We start from the raw sequence: 27,042 nt of genomic DNA, 5'->3' as shown, positions 1-27,042 counted from the left end.
AATCTGTAGCGCTCTTCAAGTTGAGCTCAAGTTATCGTGTTGCTGAAGACAGTCATTTTTCTTGTGTATTTATTGACTGAGTAATATCCAGCTGTCTGGCTGAAGAGCCCAGCATTTCATCTAATGAGCTGCCAACAGAGAAAGCCGGATATGACATTCCAACTATTCCACAGGAAACGGATAATTGTCGCACTGTTATATCAGGTACACAACCAAAGCGTGTACGTTCATCACCGACACCGCCTGAAACAAATCTATATTCATGTGGGGCATCTCAAATGATCAATGAAAGAGCCTTTAGTGGAAAAACAATCTCCCACTGCAAGAAAATAGATGCATTATATCCGCATTTCAACTATATGCTAAAAAGTATCGAACGCAGACAAATTGCTACAAATGCGAACTGTCGTTTTGGCTGTTTAATTCCACTCCAGTGGTGGTAACCGGTTGACACCGCACAGACAAGATGTTAAAGCTCTTCGCTGGCTGCAAAGTTTTGCATTTCACTGCCATGATTATTTATGGAAATCTGTAGGATTGTTCCACCGGCAGCACAGGATTAATATAAGCAGTCACGGTGAGAGTGTTGGCAGGACAGGGTGTGGGGATTTTTTACTTCTTTCACCCCTTTGCAGAATTTTTGGCCTCCTCTCATAAGGGGTTTAATGAAGCAGTAAGTATGAATCTGTCATAGGGAACTCAAGCAGCTGGTGAAGCAGGCAGGGTTATCAACATCAGGTTATTAACAGCATCATTAGAAGGGGCCAGGCGTGGAGATTACTCCCAGCAGCAGGAGGGGGGACTGCCAAACAAACAAATGAATTTCCCGCTGATTAACGTCAGGTCGGCAACATCTGAAGACGCTCAGAGAGGGATCAGAGCCGCGGGTGGGGACAGGGAGGCAGGGAGCGACGGTGCCCTTATAGCCTTCCGCCACCCTGCGGACACGCTACAGTTAAAGTGCAATATCTGCAAACTGTAACTTTGTTCAAAAACTTGGTAAGCTTCCAGAAGGTAGGCAGCTAACTCACAAATAGGCCAGAATGAGGTATCTTTGAAGACAGGCAATATTGCTTGAATGCAACACTGAGAAAGTAATCCCAGAATGCATTGCAACAAGCTTAGTAAAAACAATCGTCCAGATGGTAGACAAAGTTAGAGAAACCTTAAATACATTCTCATGTTTGTCTTTTAATAGTGGTGAGTATCAATAATGGACTGGTATTGTTAGCATAGCAACATTAAAGGGATAGCTCATCCAAAAGTCTACTTTGTGTGATTTTTTACTCACCCACATCACGTTAAACATGTTTAGAGAACTTCCGGCTTCTTCGGAGCACAAATAGAGATATTTAGGTGACATCCGAGTGATTTCCAGGCCTCCTCATAGACATCATGGTGTCAGTTTTTGCCAAGGTCCAGAAAAGTACTAAAGACATCGTTAAATTGGTCCATCCACGGAAAGTGGCTCAGTTGAATTTTTTTAAGCGACGAGAATGCTTTATGTGCGAAAAACAAACCCATTGGTTGGTTGTATCCCATTATTGGGACGGACAAAACTAAACAAAATTTAAATAAATTTAAATTAAAATATAATGTAAAAAATGAAATTAAATAAGTAAAAATTGAATTAAATGAAAAATGAAATAAAAAATATTATGAAACAATTATTAAATTAAATAGAAACATTTAAAAATGAAAAATTTAAAAATAAAATAAATAAATAAGTAGACGAGACGAGACTCGGAAAAGGAAAATTATAATGTAAAAATAAAATAAAAAAGTTAAAATGAAATATAAAATATAATGTAAAAAATAAAATAAATAATTAACTTAACATCATGAGCACTATTGTTGTGGCACACTGTGTTTTTGCATAGGCCTGCTGAAAAAAAGCTTTTGGGGTTTTAGGTGATTTGTAGCCTGCTCAGTCTGGTCTAGTTGGTTTTAGAGGGTTTTGGATGCTGGTCAGGGTAGAAGACCAGTATACCAGTTTAATCTGGTTTGAGCTGTTTTATTTCCTCAGTACAGATGTAGAGCATTTCCAATCCCTCAATTGCAAGGTTCCGTTTGAGTTAGCATGCCACCTTTGGATAAATCAAATCAGCTCGTCATCGTATTCTAACAGCTCATTCAGTTGTGCTTCTTGAGCCAGCCCCTCTTGAACTCCACTGCCCACAGCCGTAATTCAGCCCCGCTCATAAATGATTCAGCCAGTTTTACTACACCTAAACTCAACTTTCAAGCCTAGAAATAGACGAGCTGTCTCGCTCCCACGGCTATCTCCGCTTTCGCATTTGGTCATATTAAATTCTCTTTTTTCATTCTGGATTATTGTTGTCTGGGGGTGTAGCTGTGATTTATGACGGATAGGGTGTATTTCCCGTGCCTCTTCCGAATGACATTCAAGGCAGACACAACAGGCTGGAGTCTCTGATCGTCTGTGTGTATTTATTTGTAGGGCACAGTAGATGTCTTTTTGTAGGTTGTGGATACCTGGAGGGATTGAGTGTGATGTATTTACAGTGTCTCCTCTGCTCTGTGTCAGCCCCCTCCGTAGCCCCTCAGAACATCCAGATCAACACCTTGTCATCCACTCAGCTGGAGGTCCAGTGGGAGCCGCCCCCCGTCGAGACCCAAAATGGCATCATTCAGGGATATAAGGTAACACCCCCATACCCCCCATCTCATCTCCTCTATTCTCTCACTATCCACTCTCTCTCTCTGTCTCTCTCTCCTCCCTGTGCTTCTGCTGTCAATCACTTCAAGCTCTCTAGGGCAGAAGATTAGCTAGTTCCGTCTTTATTTTGCTAAAATTCTTCTCAGATTTACCGTAATGGATAATGGTGTTAGACAGTATGTTTTAAAAGTTCTGCCCGTTCGTCTTGTGAATTAATGATCAGGGTGTTAGGGTTAAGTGAATTTCTGCTGAAATATACATGGCTTTGATATAAAAATGTCCAGGAGCCATTGCGGTAGATTCATGTTCACGCGAAGATTACAGCTGGTTTCAGTGAATGCTCGAGTTGTGAGAGATCAAGCACACAGCAGGATTAGTTTATCTGAATTTGAAAAGTCTTTAGTGTTTTGTTAAACAGGAATATAGTCACGTAAAGTTAAGCAAAACATTTCGCAATAATGCAGATCTTCTCCAAATAAAGATAAAACATATTTAAATACTTTTGGTGGTCAGATGTTAAAGGAACAATTCGCCCAAGAATAACAATTTTGTCATCATTTATTCACCCTCATGTCATTCAAAACCTCTTTATGACTTCTGTGGAACGTAAATGAAGAAATTTTGAGAAATGTTCCAGTGGTTCAATGGAAGTCAATGGGGGTCAATGTTGTTCGGTTACCAGCGTTCTTCAAAATATCTTCTTTTGTGTTCTGCAGAAGAAAGTAAGTCAGTTTTGGGATGACATGAGAGAATTCATATTTCGGGGCTAGTGTGACTATTCCTTTAAGCTTAGTGCACTGGGCTTGTATGCAAATGACTAAAAACACTGCAATGGTTAGCAATATTTTACCACGCTCCAGGAATTTCGTAAACCACACAGCTATGAAGCTTGTATTTGTATTGAGCTTAGAGATCAATATGTAAAATTTAGATCCTCAGTTGACCACAAGTGTTTTTGTAAGTCAAAGTTCATTGAACTTTGGTGGGCAGCAAAAGACGGAGCATTTCGACATGAACTTGTATTTCTTCTCTCCCACGTTCACATGCATGCAACTGAAAGTGAATAGTACATGAAGTCTAGTGTGGTCGCACCTTTAGTGAAACATGTCCATATTTAATGTGGTGAACTGCCCAGTTGGTGAAGAGTAATTGTAAAAGTGTGATAAAATTGTGTAGCTTTTTCTTTACAGATGACAATATTTTGTCATGTTATGCATAATACTTTCTGGAGCCACTGTATAATGTTCATCTGCGTATCGTGTCATTCACGTCTCATCTATGTATTTTTGTCGTAGATTCTTTACTGGGAGATGGACAATCAGAACGAAACTGAAAGAGTTAAGATTCTCTTTCGACCAGAAACCAACATGAGATTGAAGAACCTGACCAGTTACACATACTACATGGTGAAGCTGTCTGCCTTCAACGCAGCTGGAGACGGTCCGTTCAGTGAGCCCAGGAGGGGGCGCACTCTTCAAGCCGGTATGCACAAATCATTCACTGCCATTATATTCCTATTCAAACGTGATCACAGCACCACCCTCTGACGTCAGCGCAAACCTTTAAAGGCTAAACCGTAAATCTGACCGCAGACGGCACGCCAAGGGCAGTACGTCCACTTCCACGTTGTCTTCTTCACCATGCATGAAAACCAGGCTGACACTTGATCAAGTTTTGGCGCATGTGGCGTTATATCACCGTTGCATCATTCACATTAGCAATTCATGTGTTCTGCATTAAATCATTTAGTCTATAAATGTTGTCGGAATGAATTACGCAAAAGCGCGGAATGATTTGACCTCAGGCTCCACCTCGCTGGAATGACGGGGAGGGGCTCTTTACCCACGAGTCACCTCAAAAAAACTATTTGAAAATTATTCAAATGGTCTTGACGTGACCTCATTTGTACAAACAGAGGAAACTCTCCCCCCTCTTCCTCTCTTTGACATTTCCTGAAGCCACTTGCGTAAGAGGACGGATTTGCATAGCGGACAGCTAGCGTTGTAAGAGTTTGTACTGGATGTTTTGATTTAAATGTTGTTTATGATACAGATAGGTGTGACTGAGGAAATGAGTCACATTGAAAGCTGTTGTAGAACAAATCATTCATGTGCACCTGTGACCTCATATCTTGTTGAATTTATATTAATACAGTTGTTAAAGGGACAGTCACCCAAAAATGTAATTCAAGTCATTGTTTACTCACCCTCATGCTGTTCAAAACCTCTTTATGACAGTTCTGTTGACCACAAAAGAAGATATTTTGAAGAATTTTGCTGGTTTTGTGTCTACACAATGGAAGTCAATGGGGGTCAGTGTTGTTTGGTTACCAACGTTCTTCAGAATATCTTCTTATGTGTTCTGCGGAAGAAAGAAAGTCATGCAGGTTTAGAATGATATTAGGGTAAATCAATTATGAACGAATTTTCGATTTGGGATGAACTGTCCCTTTAAGTTATGTTCCTTGGTCGCCCTTTAAGGGACAGTTCACCCCAATATGAAAATTCTGTCATTTACTCACCCTCTTGTCATTTTAAACCCGTATGATTTTCTTTCTTCTGCAAAACACAAAAGAAGATATTTTTTACCGTTGGTCCACATTCACTTCTATTGTATGGACACAAAACCAAAGCAAGTCAATGGGGACCAACGGTTTTCTTCAAAATATCTTCTTTTGTGTTCTTCAGAAGAAAGAAAGTCATACAAGGTTTAAATGACAAGAGGGTGATGACGGAAGTTTCATTTTGGGGTGAACGTTCCCTTTAAACACTCTACAGCTCAACTTAATGTTCAAAAAAATCAACTCTCTAAAATGAAAAACAGTCAATTTAATCGCAGCCTTAATTTAAGTAAAATCAACACCGTGCCAAACGTTATAGAGTTATGCGCTTTTTTAGATCTCTTTCAATGTAATCACTATTTAAATAAAACCAGCTCTTGACTGCAGATAACAGAAAGGAGCCTGACAGTTTTAAAAGATGGAAAGAAAGATGATAAAACCATCCACTACAGTGATTTCTTTTCCACGGTTTAGGTGATTTTCAGCGCTGTGCTTCTCATTGACCTCAAGGGGCTTATAGCTGTAATGTAGTGATCTGTATCTGTCTGTATTTTATTATTTATTGCAGGATGAGAATGGATCTCTTTATTTCTTGCTCTTTTCCAATCCTCTCTTTTCGTTGCAGCCCCCAGTGCCCCTAGCTTCATCAGTTTCTCTGAGGTGACCAGCAGCACCCTCAATGTGTCCTGGGGCTTCCCTCTGTTGCCCAACGGCGTGGTGGAGGGCTACAGGGTGGTGTATGAGCCCACTGCTCCTATTCAAGGTCTGGCTGAAGTGGTTTGTCTGTTGTGGCTTTTTTGTTGCTTGAGAAAACTAATCTTGTTTATGTGTCCATCAGGTGTGACTAAAGTAGTAACTGTGGATATCCGTGGCAGCTGGCAGCGCTGGCTGAAGGTTCGAGACCTGACCAAGGGTGTCGCCTACTGCTTCCGCGTTCAGGCGAAGACTATCGCCTACGGGCCAGAAGCGGAAGCCAACATTACAGCCGGCCCTGTCAAAGGTGAACTACACAGCCCTGAAAAATACACAAACATCAGCGAAATCTGGAGATCTGCGTTGCTGAGAACAGCAAGCATTACACATTCATCACCGGGGGACGTCGGAAATCTAGGCTGTGAAATAAAGCCTGCGTAGATCAATATAGCACAATGGTGTAGACATTCGTTTTAAAACAAGGGTTGGATCCTTGTTTAACTGACCACGTGTTTTCCTCTCTGCATAGGATCTCCTGGATCACCTGTAGAAATGTCAATCACAAAGACCGGCTCAATGCTCAATATCCATTGGACACCTGGGGAGACAGGAGCAGGTCACGTCATCGGCTATGTCATCGAAGCACGTCCATCAGGTACATCAGCGAAGATTTTTGCTTTATGTATTCAGTTTTAGATTTGAGAGCTGGTGCATTGTTGTGGTCGAAACTTGTTGCAAACTAGATGCAAGATTAATGTTTCGCCACACTTGGCAGATTAATTTTTAAAATACATTTACATACAACACAAGTCATTGTGTCACTCACGACATCATATCAGAGATGAGCGGGTGTCTGTCAGGCTTCCTTGCTCGACCTCTCATGATAAATTTAATACTGAACCATGGTCATCAGAATAGACACACAAATCACGACAGACGTTTCTTTCACGTAAGCAGTTTGTATGTCTTGAATTGAATTTTACTTGCATCACATGACTTGTCAATGACATTTCTTACAATGCAGGTTATTTTATGTGAAGTTTTTGATATTAAATATTAACAAACCAATTCACCATCGTGTCATTTAAAACCTCTATATGACTCCTTTTTCTGTGGAACACAGAAAAGAAGATATTTTGAGAAATATGGTTTTGTGTCTCTAGAATGAAAGTCAATGGGGGCCATTGTTGTTTGGTTACCAACATTCTTCAAAATATCTTCTTTTGTGCTTTGCAGAAGAAAGAAAGTCATACAGGTTGGAAATGACAAGAGGGTGAGTAAATGGTGTAAGGATGTTTATGTTTAAGTGAATGTAAATGAAGTGAATTTACTGAACATTTTGTACTTCTTACTGGTATGAAAGTAAATGGCCTTTTCCTGTCATCATGGATATATTCCCATTGAACAACACTACATGTTAGGTAATGAAACAGGTACTAGGCATTCTTGCTTTCGGCATCTGCTAAGCAAGTGTAATGGGACCCAGTAATGATCTTAGTGCTTGACATTTTCATTGAATGTGACCTTCGTCTGCACAGATGAGGGATTGTGGGATACCTTTGTGCGGCACCTGCCTCCCACCAGCACCTCTCAGTCTGTGAATCTGGACCGCCTCAGACAGGGCATCAGCTACCAGTTCAGAGTCCTGGCGATCAATGAGTTTGGCTACGGTGAGCCTAGTGCGCCCTCTGCTGCTATGTCAGGTAATTGCACTTTCCTCAGCTTGACTATGATGAGTCATCTTGAGTAGTACATCAGCTAGTGTTCATATTCATTAGGTTGGATGTGAGCTTCTTGTAATACACATGTGAACCTTAGGATCCATATCTTCTTATGGTATAGAAGACTTAAGGGAGACTTGGTGATAAGACTTGGTGTACTTGAGGTAGACTTGGTGTTAAGAAAAATAAACTTCAATTAATCACGTAAAAAAGAAACTTGATTCAAGTTCATTTTTCTAAACCCCATTGACAATTATTGTCTCTTGTTTAAACTCAATTTTTCTCATTTCTTAGAAAACACAACCCAACCATCAGTCATTTTGCTTTTCAAGTAAAATATTAAGTAAGAAGAACATTTATTTGAAATGTATTTACAGTACATTTCTAATGGGGTCACTTCCGCTCTCATAGCACAAAGGGGATTTTCTTCACCAAGTGATAACGATGTGTTTAGTAAGAAAACGTTCAAATTTTCTGCGCATTGTTAAGTGCAAAAGTTTCCTTTGCTTTTTTCCTTTTTGGTTGTCGATGTATGGCGAAGTGTTTGAATAATTATACTCACGTTGTTGATGGTAATCCTATGTGCATCCTGAAGATTTTAGCAAAGTGTGTGACGTTGTTGAGGTCTGTTCTTCATCTGATCTCATTGCTGACTAGCTTTCACCTTCAAGTTCTTCAAGAGATCTTTATGATTTTGTTTTTACTACAGGCTTGTCCACTCTTTGGACTTTGCTATTTCCTGCGGTTAAGCAACCACGTTCGAAATATGTGCCTCTTGAACAGTCAGCATCCTTATCGGAGATATTACAACCAGTTTCAGTCTTTTTTTGTATAAGGAGAGTTCATAGATGAAGGTGAGGTCATTTATAAAGCTAAAGCCTTATAAGGTACGTCAGGCACTGGAGGTTTATGTTGTGGACAAATATAGTCAAGACGTGTGTATCTCTGAATGTTACACCCGAGGTTATATCATACTGTGGTTGAAAGGCTTTACATTATGTAATAATTATATCACACAGATGTCAATGGGTTTCACGAGGCATGCATTCAAAACACATAATAGACAAACTCCTACTTTATGAAGCCTTAGGAACAAAACCTTTGTAAATGATTCACAATTACAGTATTACCCCTAAGACGTCTGTCATTTCATGTACTGAATTATCAAAGTTAACGTGGTTAAAACTGTTAAACAATATTAAAGGTTGCTACTTCCGTACTGTATCTCTGTATTCATTTTTTTAGGTAATCAATGCAGCGTTCTGAAAGTCATGCAGGTGTGTTTGTAAAGGAAAAGCTAAGCGCGTTATCAGCATCTGGCGTGTCGTGAGACTGAAATATTCATACGGCAGGCACGCTGCAATCTGTGTGAGTCTTGATGTCACTGCAGCTCAATATTTCTGTCAGAGCGGTCCATCAGAGATATGACTGCAGCCTCCGCTGACTCCAGAGCACTAGAGATGAACAGACAGGACACGTGCGGATAAACATGCCTCACTGCTGATCTGAATACGTCTGAAGGAATAACATCTGTTCCGAGGTGCTGCTTGCTTAGGCCGGTTACGCAGCAGATGTAGATGATGCCTCGTGGCTTGTTTTTCTTATTCATTTTCATAAGGAATCATCTAGAACACCCTCCCAAGTCCAAACAACTAGTCAGAACTCTTTAATGACCGCGTAAGGACACCCTGGCAACTAGAAAAGGACACCCTAGCAACCCCGAGGGGACGTTTTGCATGTGCACTGTAATAATCGAGTTGTTTGTTTTTAGCTCAAGTGGACACGCCGTTCTATGAGGAGTGGTGGTTTCTGGTCGTGTTGGCGCTGTGCGGTCTGATTCTGCTGCTGCTGGTGGTTTTCGGCCTCGTCCTGCACGGCCAGAACAGAAAGTACAAGAGCTGCGGAACAGGTGTGACCTAAACCAAAACTCTCCAATCTTCTTATAATAAACCATCAATGCGTCCTCCCTCACAACATCATGTGCTAAATGTTTGCATGCATATTTAGAAAAGAAAATCCACCCACTTGCAAGTTGAAAGAGTGATTCAAGTTGAAGCCAGGTGATGTTTTTGCTGGGATGATGATATGCTTACTGTCGTAGGTAAAGCCGTGTCTACGGTGGAGGAGACGGTCACACTGGACAATGGAGGATTCACGGCTCTGGAGCTCAACAGCAGGCCTGTTCATGTCAAGGGCGTTTTCCTGAGGAAGAACGGAACCAGGTAACATCACTTATGAAACAACTCTCTGGGGAAATTCACAAACTACTTTTAAAAATAATTCTGATATCATTTATTCACTGTCAAATTGTTCAAAACCTGTAAATGACTCTTTCTTCTGTGGAACACAAAAGAAGATATTTTGAGAAATGTGTCTGTGTTTTTATGTTCATACAGTGGAAGTCATAGGGGTTCAATGTTGTTTGGTTACCAATGTCATTCAAAATATCGTCTGTTGTGTTCTGTAGATAAAAGTAAAACATACAGGTTAGGAATAATGTGAGGGGGAGTAAATTATTCAAAAAAGATTTTTTGAACATTTCATTTTTGAGTCTCTTTAATGGTCAACTATATATTTAATTGTATTTTGGGCATATTAAAGAGTCACAGCAGTCTCCTTCACAGCCTCACATTCAGAACCAGAGCGCTAGATTTGTGGTATGCAAATTGCATTCGGCAGTAAATTTGTGGATGCATTAGCTCTGTTACCTGATTTGCATAATTCCTGTGGAGAAATGGACACTAAAATAAATAAACCTCACTACCGGCGGCTGCAGTTCATTCAAAGTAAATTCCCCACTGTGCATTGTCTCATCTCTACATTAACCACCACACCTAACTTCAGTCCTTCTTTCCTGCAAGATTTACAAATTTCCCACAGTTTACAATTATCTGATCGAAAGATTTTATTAACAAAAAATCGTGTTTGGTCTTCATCAGAATAAAAAAATCATGCTTGGTTTCACGCAAGAAAGATTTTTTAAAAACTTGTATACTTATATATATATATATATACTCTTAATGTTATACTTCAAAAGAACCCCAAAAATAAAAGTATAACCATAGACACGCTAGTGTCTAAGGGCACTGAGAAACAGGATAGAAATCCACACATGCCCTGTGTTCTCATTCCTCTCTCTCTCTCCTCGAACAGGTCACCTCCTCGACCCAATCCAGCTGGACTGCTCTATTCTGATGAAGACATCTGTAGCAACTACAACGGTGGGGTTTCCACAGAGAGCACAGCACTGACAGAGAGACCTGCCGACATGTCCGAGTCTGAGGTGAACTTTTACCACACACACACACACATGTATGTTTTATTATCTCCGTGGGGACAGTCCATAGGCGTAATGAGCTGGATACTGTACAAACTGTATATTTTTCCCCTAACCCAACCCCTAAACCTAAAGATCTTAGAAAACTTTTTGCATTTTTAATAGATTTTCAAAAATTATCGTTCTGTACAATTTATAAGCTTTTGTGCCCCTGGGGACCTCAATTTTGGTCCCCACAGTGACACGGGTCCCCATGAGATGGTGTGCATTCAGGTTTAGGTCCCCACTAACATATAACAACCAAGTCCACACACAAACACACATTTTCACTGTGTTGGTTGTGCTCTCCACGTATTCCTTCTCTAGTTGACACAGTGTAAAGAGCTCATCCTTTGTGACAAAATGATGACTACAAAGAAAAATTGTGCATATCACCGACTGCAATTTTAGGAAAATACCAACTGCAGATCATAATGTTTTTAATTATAGCAATAACAGATACAACAAGCAATATTATATCAAATGTATACTATATTATTTAAATTATTACATTATTATAATTAATTGATTATATGAATAATATTGTATTTTATAAATATATACAATTTTATATATACATATACACTCACCTAAAGGATTATTAGGAACACCTGTTCAATTTCTCATTAATGCAATTATCTAATCAACCAATCACATGGCAGTTGCTTCAATGCATTTAGGGGTGTGGTCCTGGTCAAGACAATCTCCTGAACTCCAAACTGAATGTCAGAATGGGAAAGAAAGGTGATTTAAGCAATTTTGAGCGTGGCATGGTTGTTGGTGCCAGACGGGCCGGTCTGAGTATTTCACAATCTGCTCAGTTACTGGGATTTTCACGCACAACCATTTCTAGGGTTTACAAAGAATGGTGTGAAAAGGGAAAAACATCCAGTATGCGGCAGTCCTGTGGGCGAAAATGCCTTGTTGATGCTAGAGGTCAGAGGAGAATGGGCCGACTGATTCAAGCTGATAGAAGAGCAACTTTGACTGAAATAACCACTCGTTACAACCGAGGTATGCAGCAAAGCATTTGTGAAGCCACAACACGCACAACCTTGAGGCAGATGGGCTACAACAGCAGAAGACCCCACCGGGTACCACTCATCTCCACTACAAATAGGAAAAAGAGGCTACAATTTGCACGAGCTCACCAAAATTGGACAGTTGAAGACTGGAAAAATGTTGCCTGGTCTGATGAGTCTCGATTTCTGTTGAGACATTCAAATGGTAGAGTCAGAATTTGGCGTAAACAGAATGAGAACATGGATCCATCATGCCTTGTTACCACTGTGCAGGCTGGTGGTGGTGGTGTAATGGTGTGGGGGATGTTTTCTTGGCACACTTTAGGCCCCTTAGTGCCAATTGGGCATCGTTTAAATGCCACGGCATACCTGAGCATTGTTTCTGACCATGTCCATCCCTTTATGACCACCATGTACCCATCCTCTAATGGCTACTTCCAGCAGGATAATGCACCATGTCACAAAGCTCGAATCATTTCAAATTGGTTTCTTGAACATGACAATGAGTTCACTGTACTAGAATGGCCCCCACAGTCACCAGATCTCAACCCGATAGAACATCTTTGGGATGTGGTGGAACGGGAGCTTCGTGCCCTGGATGTGCATCCCACAAATCTCCATCAACTGCAAGATGCTATCCTATCAATATGGGCCAACATTTCTAAAGAATGCTTTCAGCACCTTGTTGAATCAATGCCACGTAGAATTAAGGCAGTTCTGAAGGCGAAAGGGGGTCAAACACCGTATTAGTATGGTGTTCCTAATAATCCTTTAGGTGAGTGTATATATATAGTGTTATCTATCATCATTTTAATACTGTTCATAATAATGCTCGATAGTAGTTCTATGACAAAATGTTTGGATAAATTAATAATGACGAATAAATCACTCTCTCTTTCTCACTTTCTTTACACGTAACAATTTAAAAATATTTCACATCCCTGCATTATTTAGTAAGTAGCGTTGTCGGGGTCCTGATCACACTGTCAGGGATTATTCATGGATAATGACCTTGTCGGGGACCTAAAATGTTATCCCTCACATATAGCACAATTCAAGTCCGCCAGTTCAAGTCTTCCTCTCTCGTGTTTTTCATTGTCAGGCGACAGACAGCGAATGTGAAGAGGAGCCAATCAAACACTCGTTCGTGAATCACTACATGAGCGACCCCTCCTACTTCAACTCCTGGAAGCGGCAGCAGAAGGGGCTCAAGCAGACACTGGCCTGTTCCTACGAGGACTGCGCGAGCGGCGACGCAGAATCTTACTATCAGACAGTGGTCACGCAGCATAGCGTGGGCGGGGTCTACACCCCCACAGGCCAGCCCACCCCTGGATCACGGACTCCTGTCACGGGCTTCTCCTCGTTCGTGTGACGCACGGGTGCCCGGTCAGCCTGGACCCGGACCCCTCTGTGTGGGCAGCACGGTTACGGAGACGGGATTTTTCGATATCCACAGTATCAATACTGACATAATGAACGCTGAATGCAGATTATGAAGCGAGTGGAGACTAAAAATGATTTTTATACTGTATGCCAATACTGAAGACTCTTCACAGCACCGGTGATAATCAGAATTACTGTCTTTGTGTGTGTCCCTCCTGTTTGCAGCCTTGTGAAAGATGGTTTAAAAACACAGGCCTTGACTGAAAGCTCATGTCTGTGACCTATAGTTGCGATAAGACGTTCTCGCTCTAAAGGGTGGCACATACTGTATTCAACATTCCTGCCACTGTTCCCTTTACCACACTGAAAAGAAACGCTGAGAAAAAACATGCTGTATACTCTCATCTGAATATGCTTCATCTCACTGTCAGTGTCGCTTTATATACACCTTGCATTCGAGATCTTAAAGGTCAGAAGTGTAAATCTTCTCTAATGGATCTGATTCACGGATAATGAAGCACGGAGCTCTGGGCACAAACGTCACAGTGTTTTAGTATATTCTGTATAGACTCACCAGCAAGAAACATACTGTATCAAGGCTGTCAGAGGACGGTAGCTTTAGTTCTTCATCCCTGTAAAATCAGATGGTGAGCAGCCAGATGTGTTGTGATGTGCTTCGGTGCCATTGCTTACGGTCACACATACTGACATCTAGGTTATAATTTTACCATTTTTACTCTCCTGTCTATTTGGCCTGGTTTAGAAACTGCACTCACCTTGAAATTATTTAATGAATGAATTTATGAAGTGTACGTGTTGAGAACAGTATGGTTGCTTTGCACATACGCACTCTTGAGCCATATTGGGTTTCCTTCTTTTTCTTCAGTATCTTTGTTTTTTTAACAGGCTTGTAAAAAATGTGTAATTTTACAGTGTGATTTTAAAATTAATTTTTTTTTTTTTTTTGTTCACCGTAGTGTTATTAAAAAGACGTTCAGCAGTTTGTACATTCAAAAGTATGACGGTTTTGGAGAAATGCCAACACAATGAGTACATGAAGCAAACCAGAGTGTGCTGTAATGGGAATGTTGGTTTGAATCCCGCCAAATGTTTTAGCACAAGTGTTCACGTTCATGAAGTAAAATAAGTTCATGTTTTTTTTAAGGAAAATTAAATGTTTGTTGTTGACTCAAATGACTACAAAGACGTCTTGTTGCTGTTTCTTCAAAAACTATTAAAACAGCTGTATCACAAATCAGTGATATGATATGGTTTCTAAGCATTTTTATCACTTTCAGTTTTCGGTTTACAGTTCACTGAACACAATGCATCAGTGGTGATATTTACTGTTATCACTATCCTCTTTGACTGTTTCACTTTTTGCAATCATTTGAATAAAAGCATAAGATGTAAAACGTAATAATTTCATGTGCATAAACCTAAACGTTTCTTTTCTCTATGTTGATATTAAACAATGTTACCCTGCCTGTGAAAACCCAGCTTTTTGTGATTAACTGTGGTTTTCTACATAAAACCATCCTACATAATAAAAAATATATATAAATAAAAAATAACGATATGTTTAATATTGACTATAAGACCATGTCAAAGATTAAAACGATTAAATTAATTGTTGAAATCAAACTTTGATGCTTGTCATCTCATAATTAGATTTTGAGACTAACCTGGTTTTCACAGACTGGGTCACAATTTAATATCATTATTTTGAAGCGTCTGAAGAAAACCGATATTATTGTTTTGTCCGGAGCGTGGCGCACTATCCACTGTTTTTAGGAGGACGTGTTGAAATCGACACAACAAAAGAAAGAGGAAGTGCACGGTAAAATCTCAGAAGTCAAACTCGGACTTTACTGTCTCTTTTAAGGTGAGTAATGTCATTGTGATGACTCTATTTGATACTTTGAAAATAAACTGCGTTCGTTAGAAACAATTTTCTTGTATGCATTCGTCGTTTTGTGATTTTGTCCTCAACTGTGGACATACGTCATCTCAATAACAGTAACATCCCAGCTAACACAGTTAGGTTGTGACGACGTACCTGGACCGGACCATAGTCGTTGCCACGACGTACCATAATAACGTTCCAGCGACGAAACTTTGTGATTCCCATATTCGTCGTGACGACGTAACATTGGACGTTGTTGGGACATGGTGATTACCTCCTGAAGACATACCTGGGACGTACCAAAAAACGTTTCTGGGACGTGATGAGCATGTCCTAATGGCCAAATTAACAGTCACGTTGTTAAAATCGTTTTTTTATTTATTTAATTTAAACAATTATCATCCCTCACATGGCGGATTAAATTAAATTGTGATTTAATCTGTGCGTTAAAGATGACATTTTATGCCCAATTGGAGTAATTCTCTATTCAAATATGTATAAAGCACAGTATAACGATTATAAAACTCAACACAGCACTGTACATCACAATCAGATATTTTATTTATACTGTAATACATGACATAAAAAATCAAAGACTTCAACACAATTTAAAGCAGATATTTATTGAAAGAGATGAATAAACATTATGTTTAAGCTTAACATTATATTGTTGTTTTACCACATAATTTTAGCAGGTTGTCCGTGTTTAAAAACAACAATCAAAAGCTTCTTTAGTCACATTCACAAACATCAGGGTCCGTTCATTTAAACGCGCCAAATCGATCGAAAATCACTTAAATATGTGTTTACTCTCACATCTGTACGGTATAAAGTAAAGAAAGAATATTAATAAACCGCTAAAGGAATATCAGGCAATGACGAAAAAAGAAATGACCGTTAACGTTTAAATGATGCGAGCGCGCGGCTCTTTGCAGAACAGAAAAGGCACGTGCGCTCACATATCAGACGCGCGCAATAAATAAATAGAAACGCATCTTTAATTGGCTACGTCGTCAGAACGTACTGTGTTAGCTGGGATTACAGTTAACAATGATACGCTCTAAACAGTCATAAACGAAGATACACGTATACCTCTTGATTCCTGCCTTGTATGGTCCTCACGCTCACCTGTAAACCACGCCCACACCCGCATGATTCAATGCTTGACTTCTATAAATTTAAAGCCACAGGAGTGACGTGAGCCAGGAGTGCGCGCGCCGACGCTTCAGTGAAAACTACAATCACACTTGCTGGTGGAGTCAGTTAAATCAACGAAAGACGCAATGATTGATCTGTCATCTGTATCCGTGACATGGACCTTGGTGGTACTGCTCATAACCCTTCTGTTTATGTAAGTATGCGCTGACATCCAGTTAATGCATTCAGTGGGTCCTATTCTAGGTTATATTTTAATATCTTTGTTAATATCCATGGCTTCTGGATGTCATGTTAAGTTTACGGTTGCTTTTATTGTTCTTTTATTTCTGTTATTGATCAAACGGGATTGTATAATATCATTTACAGATAACTAATAAATATTGGATCTCAATTTTTAGTTCATGATGATTTTAGTGATACATTTGCAATATGCTTCATGGCTTTTGAATGTATATTTATGGTTTAAACAAAAGTGACTGTTTATTATTTCTACCTTTAATCATACTTGTCAGGTGTTCATGTTAGTTTCTGTGGACTTTTAGTTTGTTTCTTATTGTCCTGTGTTGTAGTCCTTTGTAGTTCTTTTGTTCATTGTCTTCCCAGGTGTTTCTTGTTACTTAGTTTTCCCCAATGTATTTAAACCCAAGTGTTTCCTTTGTATAGTGTCAGTCGTTGAATGTTTTCTCATCTTCCCAGTGTTTGATTGGTGGTATATGGATTACCTTAGTTTTGGTCCATGTTTTGTCACAAAGGGAAAAGGAGGCCAGGCAAGAAGCGGATCCACATGCAGTTTAAGATATAATAAAATAAAACTAAACAAAACAAGGTACAAAACTAAGGTAATCCATATGAAGAGTTTGGTTCCAAAATGAGATGACTCCGTTTTTAAAAAAAATCTAAAATCATGTTTTTTTATTGTGCATTCCAAATAATGTCAATCAAACTGCAGTTGCTTTGTTTTGATTTAAGATGTAATAACTAATAAAATACAGCTAACAAACATAATAAAAACATGGTAACATTTTACTATAGGTGGCCAAGTTTTACTATGTAGGTTTAAAAAAACAGAAATGAATAAATTGTTTGTAGAAATCTATGGCCAGTTATCATCTTAAGATGCCCAAATACTACCTGGCATGAAATCTAGAGAAACTTCACTTTGGCTTTCATGTAGCTCAGTGGTTAGAGAAGGCGTTAGCGATGCCAAGGGTATGGGTTCGATCACAGGGATTGCACATACTCAGAAACCAATGTATAGTATAATGCAATGTAAATCGCTTTGGATTAAAATGTCTGCCAAATGCGTGAATGTAAATAAACACAAACAAGAATGAGTAGGCAAAAACGATCATTTGGCTTTTAAAAACATAATATCTAAGATAAGTGGAGTGAAGTTTGACACAACTCTGTTATCTTAACACTATTTCATCAATGTTAACAAATGCACTCCCAACACCCTGCTTTATTGGATTGGCATACATCTGATGGAGATGATGTTCATAGACAAAGCATGTATAAAGTGCTTCACACTTACTCTTCTGGACATCTTACAGACAAAAGTGATTAAAGAACAAATTTTGATGTGATTAAAAAATGTTAACCCCTTAAATCCTAAAAACTGCACGCTATAAATACAGTATTTGCAAAATACACACAGTATACACTAATCATTTCTATTTTATTTTTAGCTAGACCAAAGGGGATTTTTGAGGCTTTAGTGGACATGATCAAAGAGATACAGCCATTTTCAGTGGTGGAGGATGAGGCTTCGGGGGGGGGGAAGATTTGTTTTTTCAAAAAGAGGTTGTGTTCCAAAAAGGGAATCATCATTAACTGTAATTGCTTAAACATTACAAAAGCGTATTTTCTTAAAAATATATAATGACACTTCTGTCTTGTTGTACTCTTATCACAGTTTATTTTTTGTCAAACATAATTTCCCTTTCACACATAAGCCTGTGTGGTTTAATGAGTGATGAGTTCTTACAATTAATATCTGGAAATAAAGATAAAGCTAACTTTGTATAAAATCATTTCATTGTCCTTTTCCAGATGTATAACACTATCTTTACTTTACCTGCTTATTTGTCTACACGGCTTTAATGACAAAGTGTATAGTTAAATGGGGAAAGTGATGGTTATCCTAATGGTGTTAATGCTCTGATGATTATAATTAAATACAATTAAAAACACAAAATGCATGCACTATGACTAATATTTAATGAAACGTATGGATTTCTAATTTATTTTAAAACCTTACTGTCATGATATATAAATGTATGTAGGTTACAACTACTAACCACTAGAGGTAGGTAGAGGTTGGCGGACCTCAGGTGGTTGTTGTTGGAGTAAGAGAGCTGACAGTAAACATGTGAGCTGTAATAAAGACATCTGCTACAAACAGTTTCTTCATTATAAATAGAAACATTACACTTACAATTTTAAGAAAACGTTAGCAATTCTTTGTATAATTTGTCAACGAGTTTGGCCTGAGATCTTGATGCTTTTACAACTTTTTCACCAGTAGGTGGCGCCAGCATGTGGTGTTTCGAACGCTTCGAAAACCTGAATCATTTTGCGAAGCAATTGGTTCAATTGATTCAAAGCTTCGAAAATCGTTGTTTCTCCCATCACTAAAGGAAACACTAGGGCTGCGTCCGAAATCGCATACTGTGACAGTACGTACTGAATTTGACTAAGTACCTACCTATCGGCCGTTAAAATAGTACGTTCTATATAGTATGAGTGTGAGTAGTACGAATACATTTCCGACATACTGCGTCTGCCATGTTTTATGGTCATGTGACCCGTATGCTCTTTGACCTATGACGTATTAACCACAACCTATACATGAGCGTTGATAAAAACATCATTTAGTCACGAGAAATTCATTTATTGGCACTTACATTAAAAACGGACATCCGCCTTAAAGTTTTCCACTATATTTATTTGATTTACTTTTGAAATTTGACCGTTGCTCAGCTCCCGTGGCATCATGGGATAGAGAAGTGTCTGACATCTGTCGGTACACGATCCGGTATGCCTGCACGATCCGTTCTGCGCATGCGCATAATGACGTAGTAAACAACGTCACGGTTTCCCTACACTATTGGTATCAAGCATGCGATGAAACACTTGACGGCCAGACGGCCCAACTGGCGGCATATTTTTGTAGGCTACATTGTGTTTTTCATTTAACAGTTCATGGCGGGTCTATTTTGATGTTTTAAAATGTAGCTTACGCTATGCATTACGATGTGTTTACGTGGTTGCCAATCCAAAAGAATAAAGGAGTTGTTACATGAACATACACGATTTTGGTTACATGTGGAATAAAGTCTGAGTCTTGAGAGTCTGTCACTGCAAACCTTCAGTTTCCTCCATATTCCCCTTTGCGATTCATTGCTGCATGGCATTAGGCCTACTTAACTTGCTCTCACGAACCTCGGCGGAAGTAGGAGACCATCTGGGTATTTCTCGCCTACTGATTTTTGCATACTGAGGTTTCCGACATACTATTCATGACTCATTTTCAGATGCAGCCTGGGGTTTAAATACATTGGTGAAAACTACTTAACAAGAAACATCTGAACAAAAGAACTACAAAGGACTACAATACAGGACAGGAAACAGGAACTCATAAAAGGAACCAACTAAAAGTCCACAGAAACTAACATGAACACGTGACAATACTGGATTGTATTTTGATTTTATAGTCCATAAATAGCTATTACTGCTATGGATCTGAGTTAGTTTGTGGTTAGGTCTGATAATTCTGTCATTGTAGTTATGGTGTCTGGCCACATGGGTTTTTCAACAAACTGGAAATTCCAGGACCAAGGCCTTGGCCATTCCTTGGCACATTTCTCTCATATCGAAAAGTGGGTGTTTTATTATTTACTATTGTAAAATAAAATGTGTAGAGTCAAACATGAATTAGCAAAATAAAAAGAAACAGAAAAGCTTCTTGATTTTCATTGTATTTATACAAATGTATTTTAGGGTATTTGCAATTTCGATATGGAGTGTGCAGAGAAATATGGAAAGATGTGGGGGTGAGTACCACTCAACTGATTAGAATTTATTCATTTTTTAACAGTTTTTTGCATATTTAAATCAAGTTTGTTGTCATTTTTACAGTCTAATATATATATATTTCATTTTATACATTTAAATAAGTTGGAATTCCAGTGTTAAAGGGATATTTCAGAGGCAAAACTAAATTTCCCTATGTTTCACCCTCAAGGCATCCTCCTGACTGAATATGACTTTCCTCTTGAAGAATAATGCAATCAGAGTTATAATACCACATATAATGTTTCTTCCAAGTTTTCGAGACTGTCATTTGCTGGAAATACAAGCCTCTGGTTCATGCACAGCCGAGGGATAACAGATGTTAGACATCAACGTTAATAGCACTGTCAATATTGATATTTCTCTTAAACAAACGCATCGATTTGCTTCAGAAGACCTTTGTTAAGACCGCGGCGCCATGTCGAGCAGTTCTTTGATCTTGAACTTTGCTATGCAGCCAAATATCGTAGGACGGGCATGCGTTTCCGGTGTATCACATTCGCATGTGTATGAATTGGAAGTCAATGGAGGGAAAAGTCAAGTGTGACCGCGGATTTATTATTCAAGAAGAAAGTCATATTCAGTCAGGATGCCTTGACGGTGAATAAAACATGGGGAAATTTTGTTTTGCCTCTGAATATTCAAATATAAAAGAAAATGCAGCATATCTATTGAAATGTATAGTAAATAAAGATCTGTCAAGAACTATATGTACTGTGATATGCCGTTGCCGTGACCTTCCAAACCTGATCAATATCACTGCAAACCAATGTATGTTCTTTTTTTTGCTTATAGGATCTTTGATGGAAGACTCCCAATATTAATGATTACTGATCTGGAAATGATCAAAGCCGTTATGGTGAAAGAATGCTATTCCACCTTCACCAACAGAAGGGTAAACCCATCCCCACAATCATCAAAATACAAATGTTCTGGAAAATACAGAAACAGCTAAGGCTACATTTAAGGCCCTTTAAAGATCACCATTTTTGGATATTTCAGGAAACAAATGATGCCCTGGCCGGCCCTTTTGCTGATGGAATTACTATAGTTAAAGACGAGAGATGGAAAAGAATCCGCAGTTCACTCTCCCCATATTTCACAAGCGGTCGACTTAAGGAGGCAAATCCTTTTACTATCACTTATGTTCACACAACACATTATGTTGACTTTTCACATGTTGTGCTGATTTGTAGAGTAGTTAACAGTAATATCTTAATATGTTATTCTGTGAATATGTTAATATGTTCCAGATATTTCCTACAGCGGAGACACATGCAGAGCGTTTTATAAAAAATATGCTGAAGAGAGACCTGGAGCAGCCAGTTAAAATTAAAGAGTATGTCTGACAATCCGTGTTCATTTAAAATGTAATAAACATGATGTGTCTAATTTTCACAAAAAGCAATTGCAAAACGTTTAACAATGATTGTAAACATCCGAGCAGCAGTAGATGTACAGTATTCATGTATGTTTTCTCTGTATGACTGAATACCACATTGAGATTTCACATGTTTCTTGACAGTGCTGTCGCACCATACAGTTTGGATGTTGTCACCAGCTCTTCTTTCAGTGTTGACATTGACTCCATAAACAACCCTGATGACCCATTCGTTACCAATATTAAGAAGTTTTTCCAGTTCAGTCTGTTCAGTCCATTCATTTTGATATTAAGTATGTCATTTAAAATAATAGTTTTGATTGACGATTTAAATTAAATAATCAAAACAGTTATGTTCAAGATTACATTTTGAAAGATTTGTTTTTTCACTAAGACAAATTGCTTTTATATTTCAGCTCTTTTTCCCTCTGTTGCAATTTTTTTGTCCAAACTGGGTATAACTCTTTTCTCAAAGTCATCTCTGGATTTTTTCTACAATGCTCTGAGAAAGATAAAAGACGAGCACAACAAAGAATCCAATGTAGGTTTGTCACTATTTCACTCTTTAAAGGGGTCATATGGCGCGAATACATGTTTTTCTGTGTCTTTGGTGTGTTATAAGTTGTCCGTGCATGTATTAGACACGTAAAATTGCAAAAATTAAAGTGTGGGAACAAAAGATGCATTCTATCTAAAAGTGAATGCTCACCCAGACCTGCCTGAAACGCCTCGTGTAACCACACCCCCACAAATCCACGTCAGTTCGTGGTATGATTGGACTAAAACTGCCCAAATGTATACGCAAGTAAGGTGGGCGTGCGTACCTGTCAGTACAATTGCTTTGGAACCTGATGTTCCAAATATGGTAAGAGGCGTTACATTTCCCTCACACGCTTGCAGTATTCGACCAATCACTACGCACTGGTTAACTGGCCAATCATAGCACACCTCGCTTTTCAGAGCGATGAGCTTTGTAAAAAATCCATGCGTTTCAGAGAGGCGGGGCAAAGAGGAGATACAAACATGCACGTGTGTGGAAAATACAGTGTTTTTGAACCTTAAATCGTGTATACACATTGCATTACATCGAAAACAAACAATAATATTCGTTTTAGCCGTGTCATATGACCCCTTTAATAGTCACAGATTTTAAAGAATGACTTTTAAATTTTGTGAAGATATAAATGGCTTATCTTTCTTCTTTAGGGGCGAGTAGACTTTCTAAAGCTCATGATCCAGAGTCAAATATCTGATGAACAAGCTGTGGACACCACAAGTGAACAACCAGTTAAAGGTTTGAGAGAAAATACAGAATTTCAGACGCACGTGGTCACAATCAGAGATTTCTTCTGCTTTCACATTTGCTTTTATCTGGACTTGATAGGTCTTACCGACCATGAGATCCTCTCTCAGTCCTTCATTTTCATCCTGGGAGGTTATGAGACAACAAGTACTACTCTGAGCTTCCTCCTCTATAATCTCGCAACTAATCCAGACTGTCTGCAACAGCTGGTTGAGGAGATTGACACAAACTTTCCCCTCAATGTGAGTAAACTGTAAACAGCTTGTATGGAGAACGTTTAAGGCAGAGTAAAAAGAACAGTATTTTGTTTTTTGGATTTCACAGATGCCCGTCACATATGATGCATTAATGAAAATGGATTACTTGGAAATGGCCATCAATGAATCAATGCGACTTCTTCCCACTGCCCCACGCTTGGAGAGGACCTGTAAGAAAACTGTAGAGCTCAATGGGGTCACCATACCCAAGGGCACTCTGGTTGGAATTCCTACATATGTGTTAAATCGTGACCCACATCTCTGGGAATCCCCCGATGAGTTCAGACCAGAGAGGTGATGTGTTTCATCTAGCAAACAGAAAAAATATATGAAACAGAAAGCAACACAGTTTAATTGTATCATAATAACATTCATTTAAATGATAAACATGCAGTTATCAGAACCATTTAATTGTGAGGAAAGTGAGCAAATCCAATCACATCCCCTCATTTTCCAAATGTGTTTAAGGATACAAATCAACATTTTTGAGTAAGCCAGTAATCGTCAGCCAGATTTTTTTCACGTATGATTATCTTCAAGGTGTTTTTACAAGATGATACAGAAATGGAAAAGTGAATAGATAACGCTGGAGCTAGACAAAGTGCTTTTAGTATGAGAGAAATGAGTAAACAAGGTTTTTATTCCATTTTAATTTCGACCCCCTAATTAAAAGCACTTGTTATTCTTTAAAAAGATGAATTTAGCATTTTTATTTGCAGATACTGACTGCTGTGTTCGAAAACATGTTGTGCACACTCTGAATTTCATAAACGTTTGAATTGCAAAACTGAATGTGTGTGATATTTCTCTGAAGGTTCAGTCCAGACAGTAAGTCGGAGGTTAACCAGTATGCTTTCATGCCTTTTGGACTCGGGCCCCGAAATTGCATTGGAATGAGATTTGCTCTGATGATCATGAAACTTCTTGTCGTGAAGCTGCTTCAAAACTTCACTGTGGAAACATGTAAAGAGACGCAGGTTGGTACACTGGCACCTCTGTTCTCATTGTTTAGTATTTACATCTATGAGACTTGTATGTGATTCATTGTTCCCTATTTAAACACAGAGATAAATGTATTTTTTGTTTGTTTGTCTGTTTGTTTTCAGATCCCTCTTGAGTTGAATGTCATTTTTCAGCCTAAGGTGCCGATCACACTGAACTTCATACCAAGATCTCACAGGGACAGAGAATAAAGCTAAAGGAGTTGTCACATTTTAGTAAAATGATCTAGAAGACATGCTTAGATATCATGTAATCACAAGAAAAAGTTACATGTAATTGTAATCACACTTCTAATAACTCAATCTAAGCTGTTGTAATGTACATTGGCGCAATTACGTCACTTGTGATTTTATGAGCCTTGAGCTCCTCTCTGTAATTTTGTCATTTGTTTTGTATTTTTGCTATTGTAATAAATACATTATTAAAAGGAAAACTGTGTTTTGATTTTTAAAGAATCTAAAATGTAAATGATGCTACAGAATAATTTCATACCAATGTGGGATGTTGATGGAGTTTTAATGGGGTCAGCTTGCCATGTTTTCTGGGCTCCATCTCATGCAGATTGAAAACTACTATTAATAAAACAGCACTTTAAAAACATCATTATTATGATACGTGTGTATATTGTGTGTGTGGAGTTGTGAGTCCGTGTTTTGTATGTGGGTTTGTTTGAACCGGTGTGTGCAGTTCTGTCTTCTGTGTTTTCACCTTTTTTTGTTTTTACTTGTATAACTTTAAATGTTTTGCTTATAGTCAGTATGTTTCACGTACAGCTGCTTTGTAACAATGAAAATGGTGAAAAGCGCTATATAAATAAAGTTGACTTGACTTGATAGGATATGACATACTTTTTCTAGTAACATATATTTTTTAAATCTTTTAATATTGAGGCATATGAAGTTTAAAGATGTTTGAAGATTCCATTTAACCCAAATATGACAATTCTGTCACCATTTACTCCCCCAGCCCCAAAGTAAGTTATACCGGTTTGGAACAACTTGAGGGTGAGTGAATGATGACAGAATTTTCGTTTTGGGTAAACTATCCCTTTAAAGTGCCATTTAAAGCATATTTACCATACTGATTTGACTTGACCCTATAGGATCTTTGTAAATTAGCCTTAATATAACCCTAAAACTATGTTATGATGTAGGCTATCACAAATCAGTTTTATTTGGCTTTTGACATTTTAAATGACTTCATAATGTGAATGTAACTGTTATCATTTCTTCCCCCCCCCCCCCCCCATTTCAGTATTATTAAAATATAATTTCATATTTGTTAAATCAACTGAAGAAACATGGGTCACGATCTCCTTTACAGTCATATCAGGATAAACCATCATTTGATTTTAATCCAAATGTATAGGAAATCCCAATAAAGTGTTAAAGGCATTAATAGAGATATAGGTAGATGACCCAACTAATATTAGTAGATGAAGACAATACAGCCCAATTAATTGAATAAAAATAGTAATAATGGTCAGGGTTATGTCACCTTAGAGATCTTAGTAAATATCTTACTAACAGAACAAATCAATTTAAAGTATGAAGTATGTCAAAAAGCAAGAAAAAATACAAATGGGTATTCATTCCCTTACAGAAAAGACACACGAAATTCACATGTGCAAAAAACACATGTGATCACATGTGAAATTTGTATTTTTGGAACATTTTGGTGTGAATTCCATGTGAATTCCCATGTGAAACCATGGGATAACATGTAAAAACCCATGGGATAACATGTGTGACATGTCTCCACATGTGATCACATGTTCTTCACGTCACCACATGTTGCACGTCATCCCATGGGTTTTTACATGTTATCCTATGTGTTTCACATGGGAATTCACACCAAAATGTTCCAAAAACACACATTTCACATGTGTTTTTGCACATTTTAAACACACGTTGTATACATGTGATCACATGCGAAAAACATGTAAAACACGTGTGAAATTCATGTGTCTTTTCTGTAAGGGTTTGTATAATTGAATGATATCCTTTAACTACTCGTAAAATATAACACTTAATTACGAAACTAATAATTAAATTTAAGTTTTCTGTATTTTCAAGCATTGTACAAGAAGCTATCGTATTCATTAAAATGTCTATTTCTGTGATTTAATGGCATGCAACAGTAATTAACCTTTTTTGTATGAATGAGTAAAGAGCAAGATCGTCGATAAATTAGTGAAGATAGACACCTTGTGTTGGCCGTTGAAACTGCGCATAGTTTCGACTTGATTTAAATGCGTCCTTGTGAGAGAGATCTGCTGTTCTGCAATCGGTCACTACTGCCTTGTGACATTCCGTCATCCGGGGTTTGCGTCTGCCTTGTTCTTTCTCTGTTTATAAACAGAAAGAGCGCAGAATGGTCGATGCGGCGTGACGTCACTCCGCCAAACACGTCACGTTATTTTGACCTTTCAAACTATTTTTCATTTCAAACGAAAAGTATTACACGTCAAAAACCACACAAATCTAGTTAGGATCCGAGCAGTCGCGCGTGCAATCGACGTCAAATTATGCTCTTTTTATTGCCACATGTAACGCACGTGTCGTCCGGTTCCAGGAACTGCAA

At 38.4% G+C, this 27,042-nt stretch overlaps 2 protein-coding genes across 4 annotated transcripts in view; both read left to right on the top strand.

The window, feature by feature from the left end:
- sdk1a (sidekick cell adhesion molecule 1a) overlaps positions 1-14,746 on the top strand; it is a 295,667-nt gene extending 280,921 nt beyond the window's left edge. The window contains exons 37-46 of the mRNA XM_057345051.1: positions 2,549-2,664; positions 3,976-4,162; positions 5,866-6,003; positions 6,079-6,240; positions 6,463-6,588; positions 7,472-7,636; positions 9,426-9,563; positions 9,756-9,876; positions 10,808-10,937; positions 13,095-14,746. Of these exons, the coding sequence (XP_057201034.1) occupies positions 2,549-2,664; positions 3,976-4,162; positions 5,866-6,003; positions 6,079-6,240; positions 6,463-6,588; positions 7,472-7,636; positions 9,426-9,563; positions 9,756-9,876; positions 10,808-10,937; positions 13,095-13,367 (1,556 nt within the window). The 3' untranslated portion in view covers positions 13,368-14,746. The remainder of the gene's footprint in view (positions 1-2,548; positions 2,665-3,975; positions 4,163-5,865; positions 6,004-6,078; positions 6,241-6,462; positions 6,589-7,471; positions 7,637-9,425; positions 9,564-9,755; positions 9,877-10,807; positions 10,938-13,094) is intronic.
- Positions 14,747-15,157: 411 nt separating this feature from the next.
- Positions 15,158-25,292, top strand: LOC130561008 (cytochrome P450 3A40-like). Of its 3 annotated transcripts, XM_057345050.1 has the most exons (14): positions 15,158-15,263; positions 16,469-16,635; positions 20,230-20,323; positions 20,445-20,497; positions 21,312-21,411; positions 21,519-21,638; positions 21,770-21,855; positions 22,042-22,190; positions 22,314-22,438; positions 23,104-23,191; positions 23,282-23,442; positions 23,525-23,751; positions 24,272-24,434; positions 24,564-25,292. In XM_057345050.1, the coding sequence occupies exons 2-14, from the start codon at positions 16,568-16,570 to the stop codon at positions 24,648-24,650; spliced, it is 1,521 nt and encodes a 506-aa protein (XP_057201033.1). In that variant the 5' UTR covers positions 15,158-15,263; positions 16,469-16,567; the 3' UTR covers positions 24,651-25,292. The 3 variants fall into 3 exon arrangements, with proteins under 3 accessions (XP_057201033.1, XP_057201030.1, XP_057201032.1); XM_057345047.1 differs by having other exon boundaries at positions 23,104-23,442; XM_057345049.1 differs by having other exon boundaries at positions 15,176-15,263; positions 16,475-16,635; positions 23,104-23,442.
- The last annotated feature ends 1,750 nt before the right edge of the window (positions 25,293-27,042 follow it).

This window comes from Triplophysa rosa, linkage group LG11 (genome assembly GCF_024868665.1).
Source record: "Triplophysa rosa linkage group LG11, Trosa_1v2, whole genome shotgun sequence".
Classification (NCBI taxonomy): domain Eukaryota; kingdom Metazoa; phylum Chordata; class Actinopteri; order Cypriniformes; family Nemacheilidae; genus Triplophysa; species Triplophysa rosa.
This window is presented reverse-complemented; position numbering and strand designations above follow the sequence as displayed.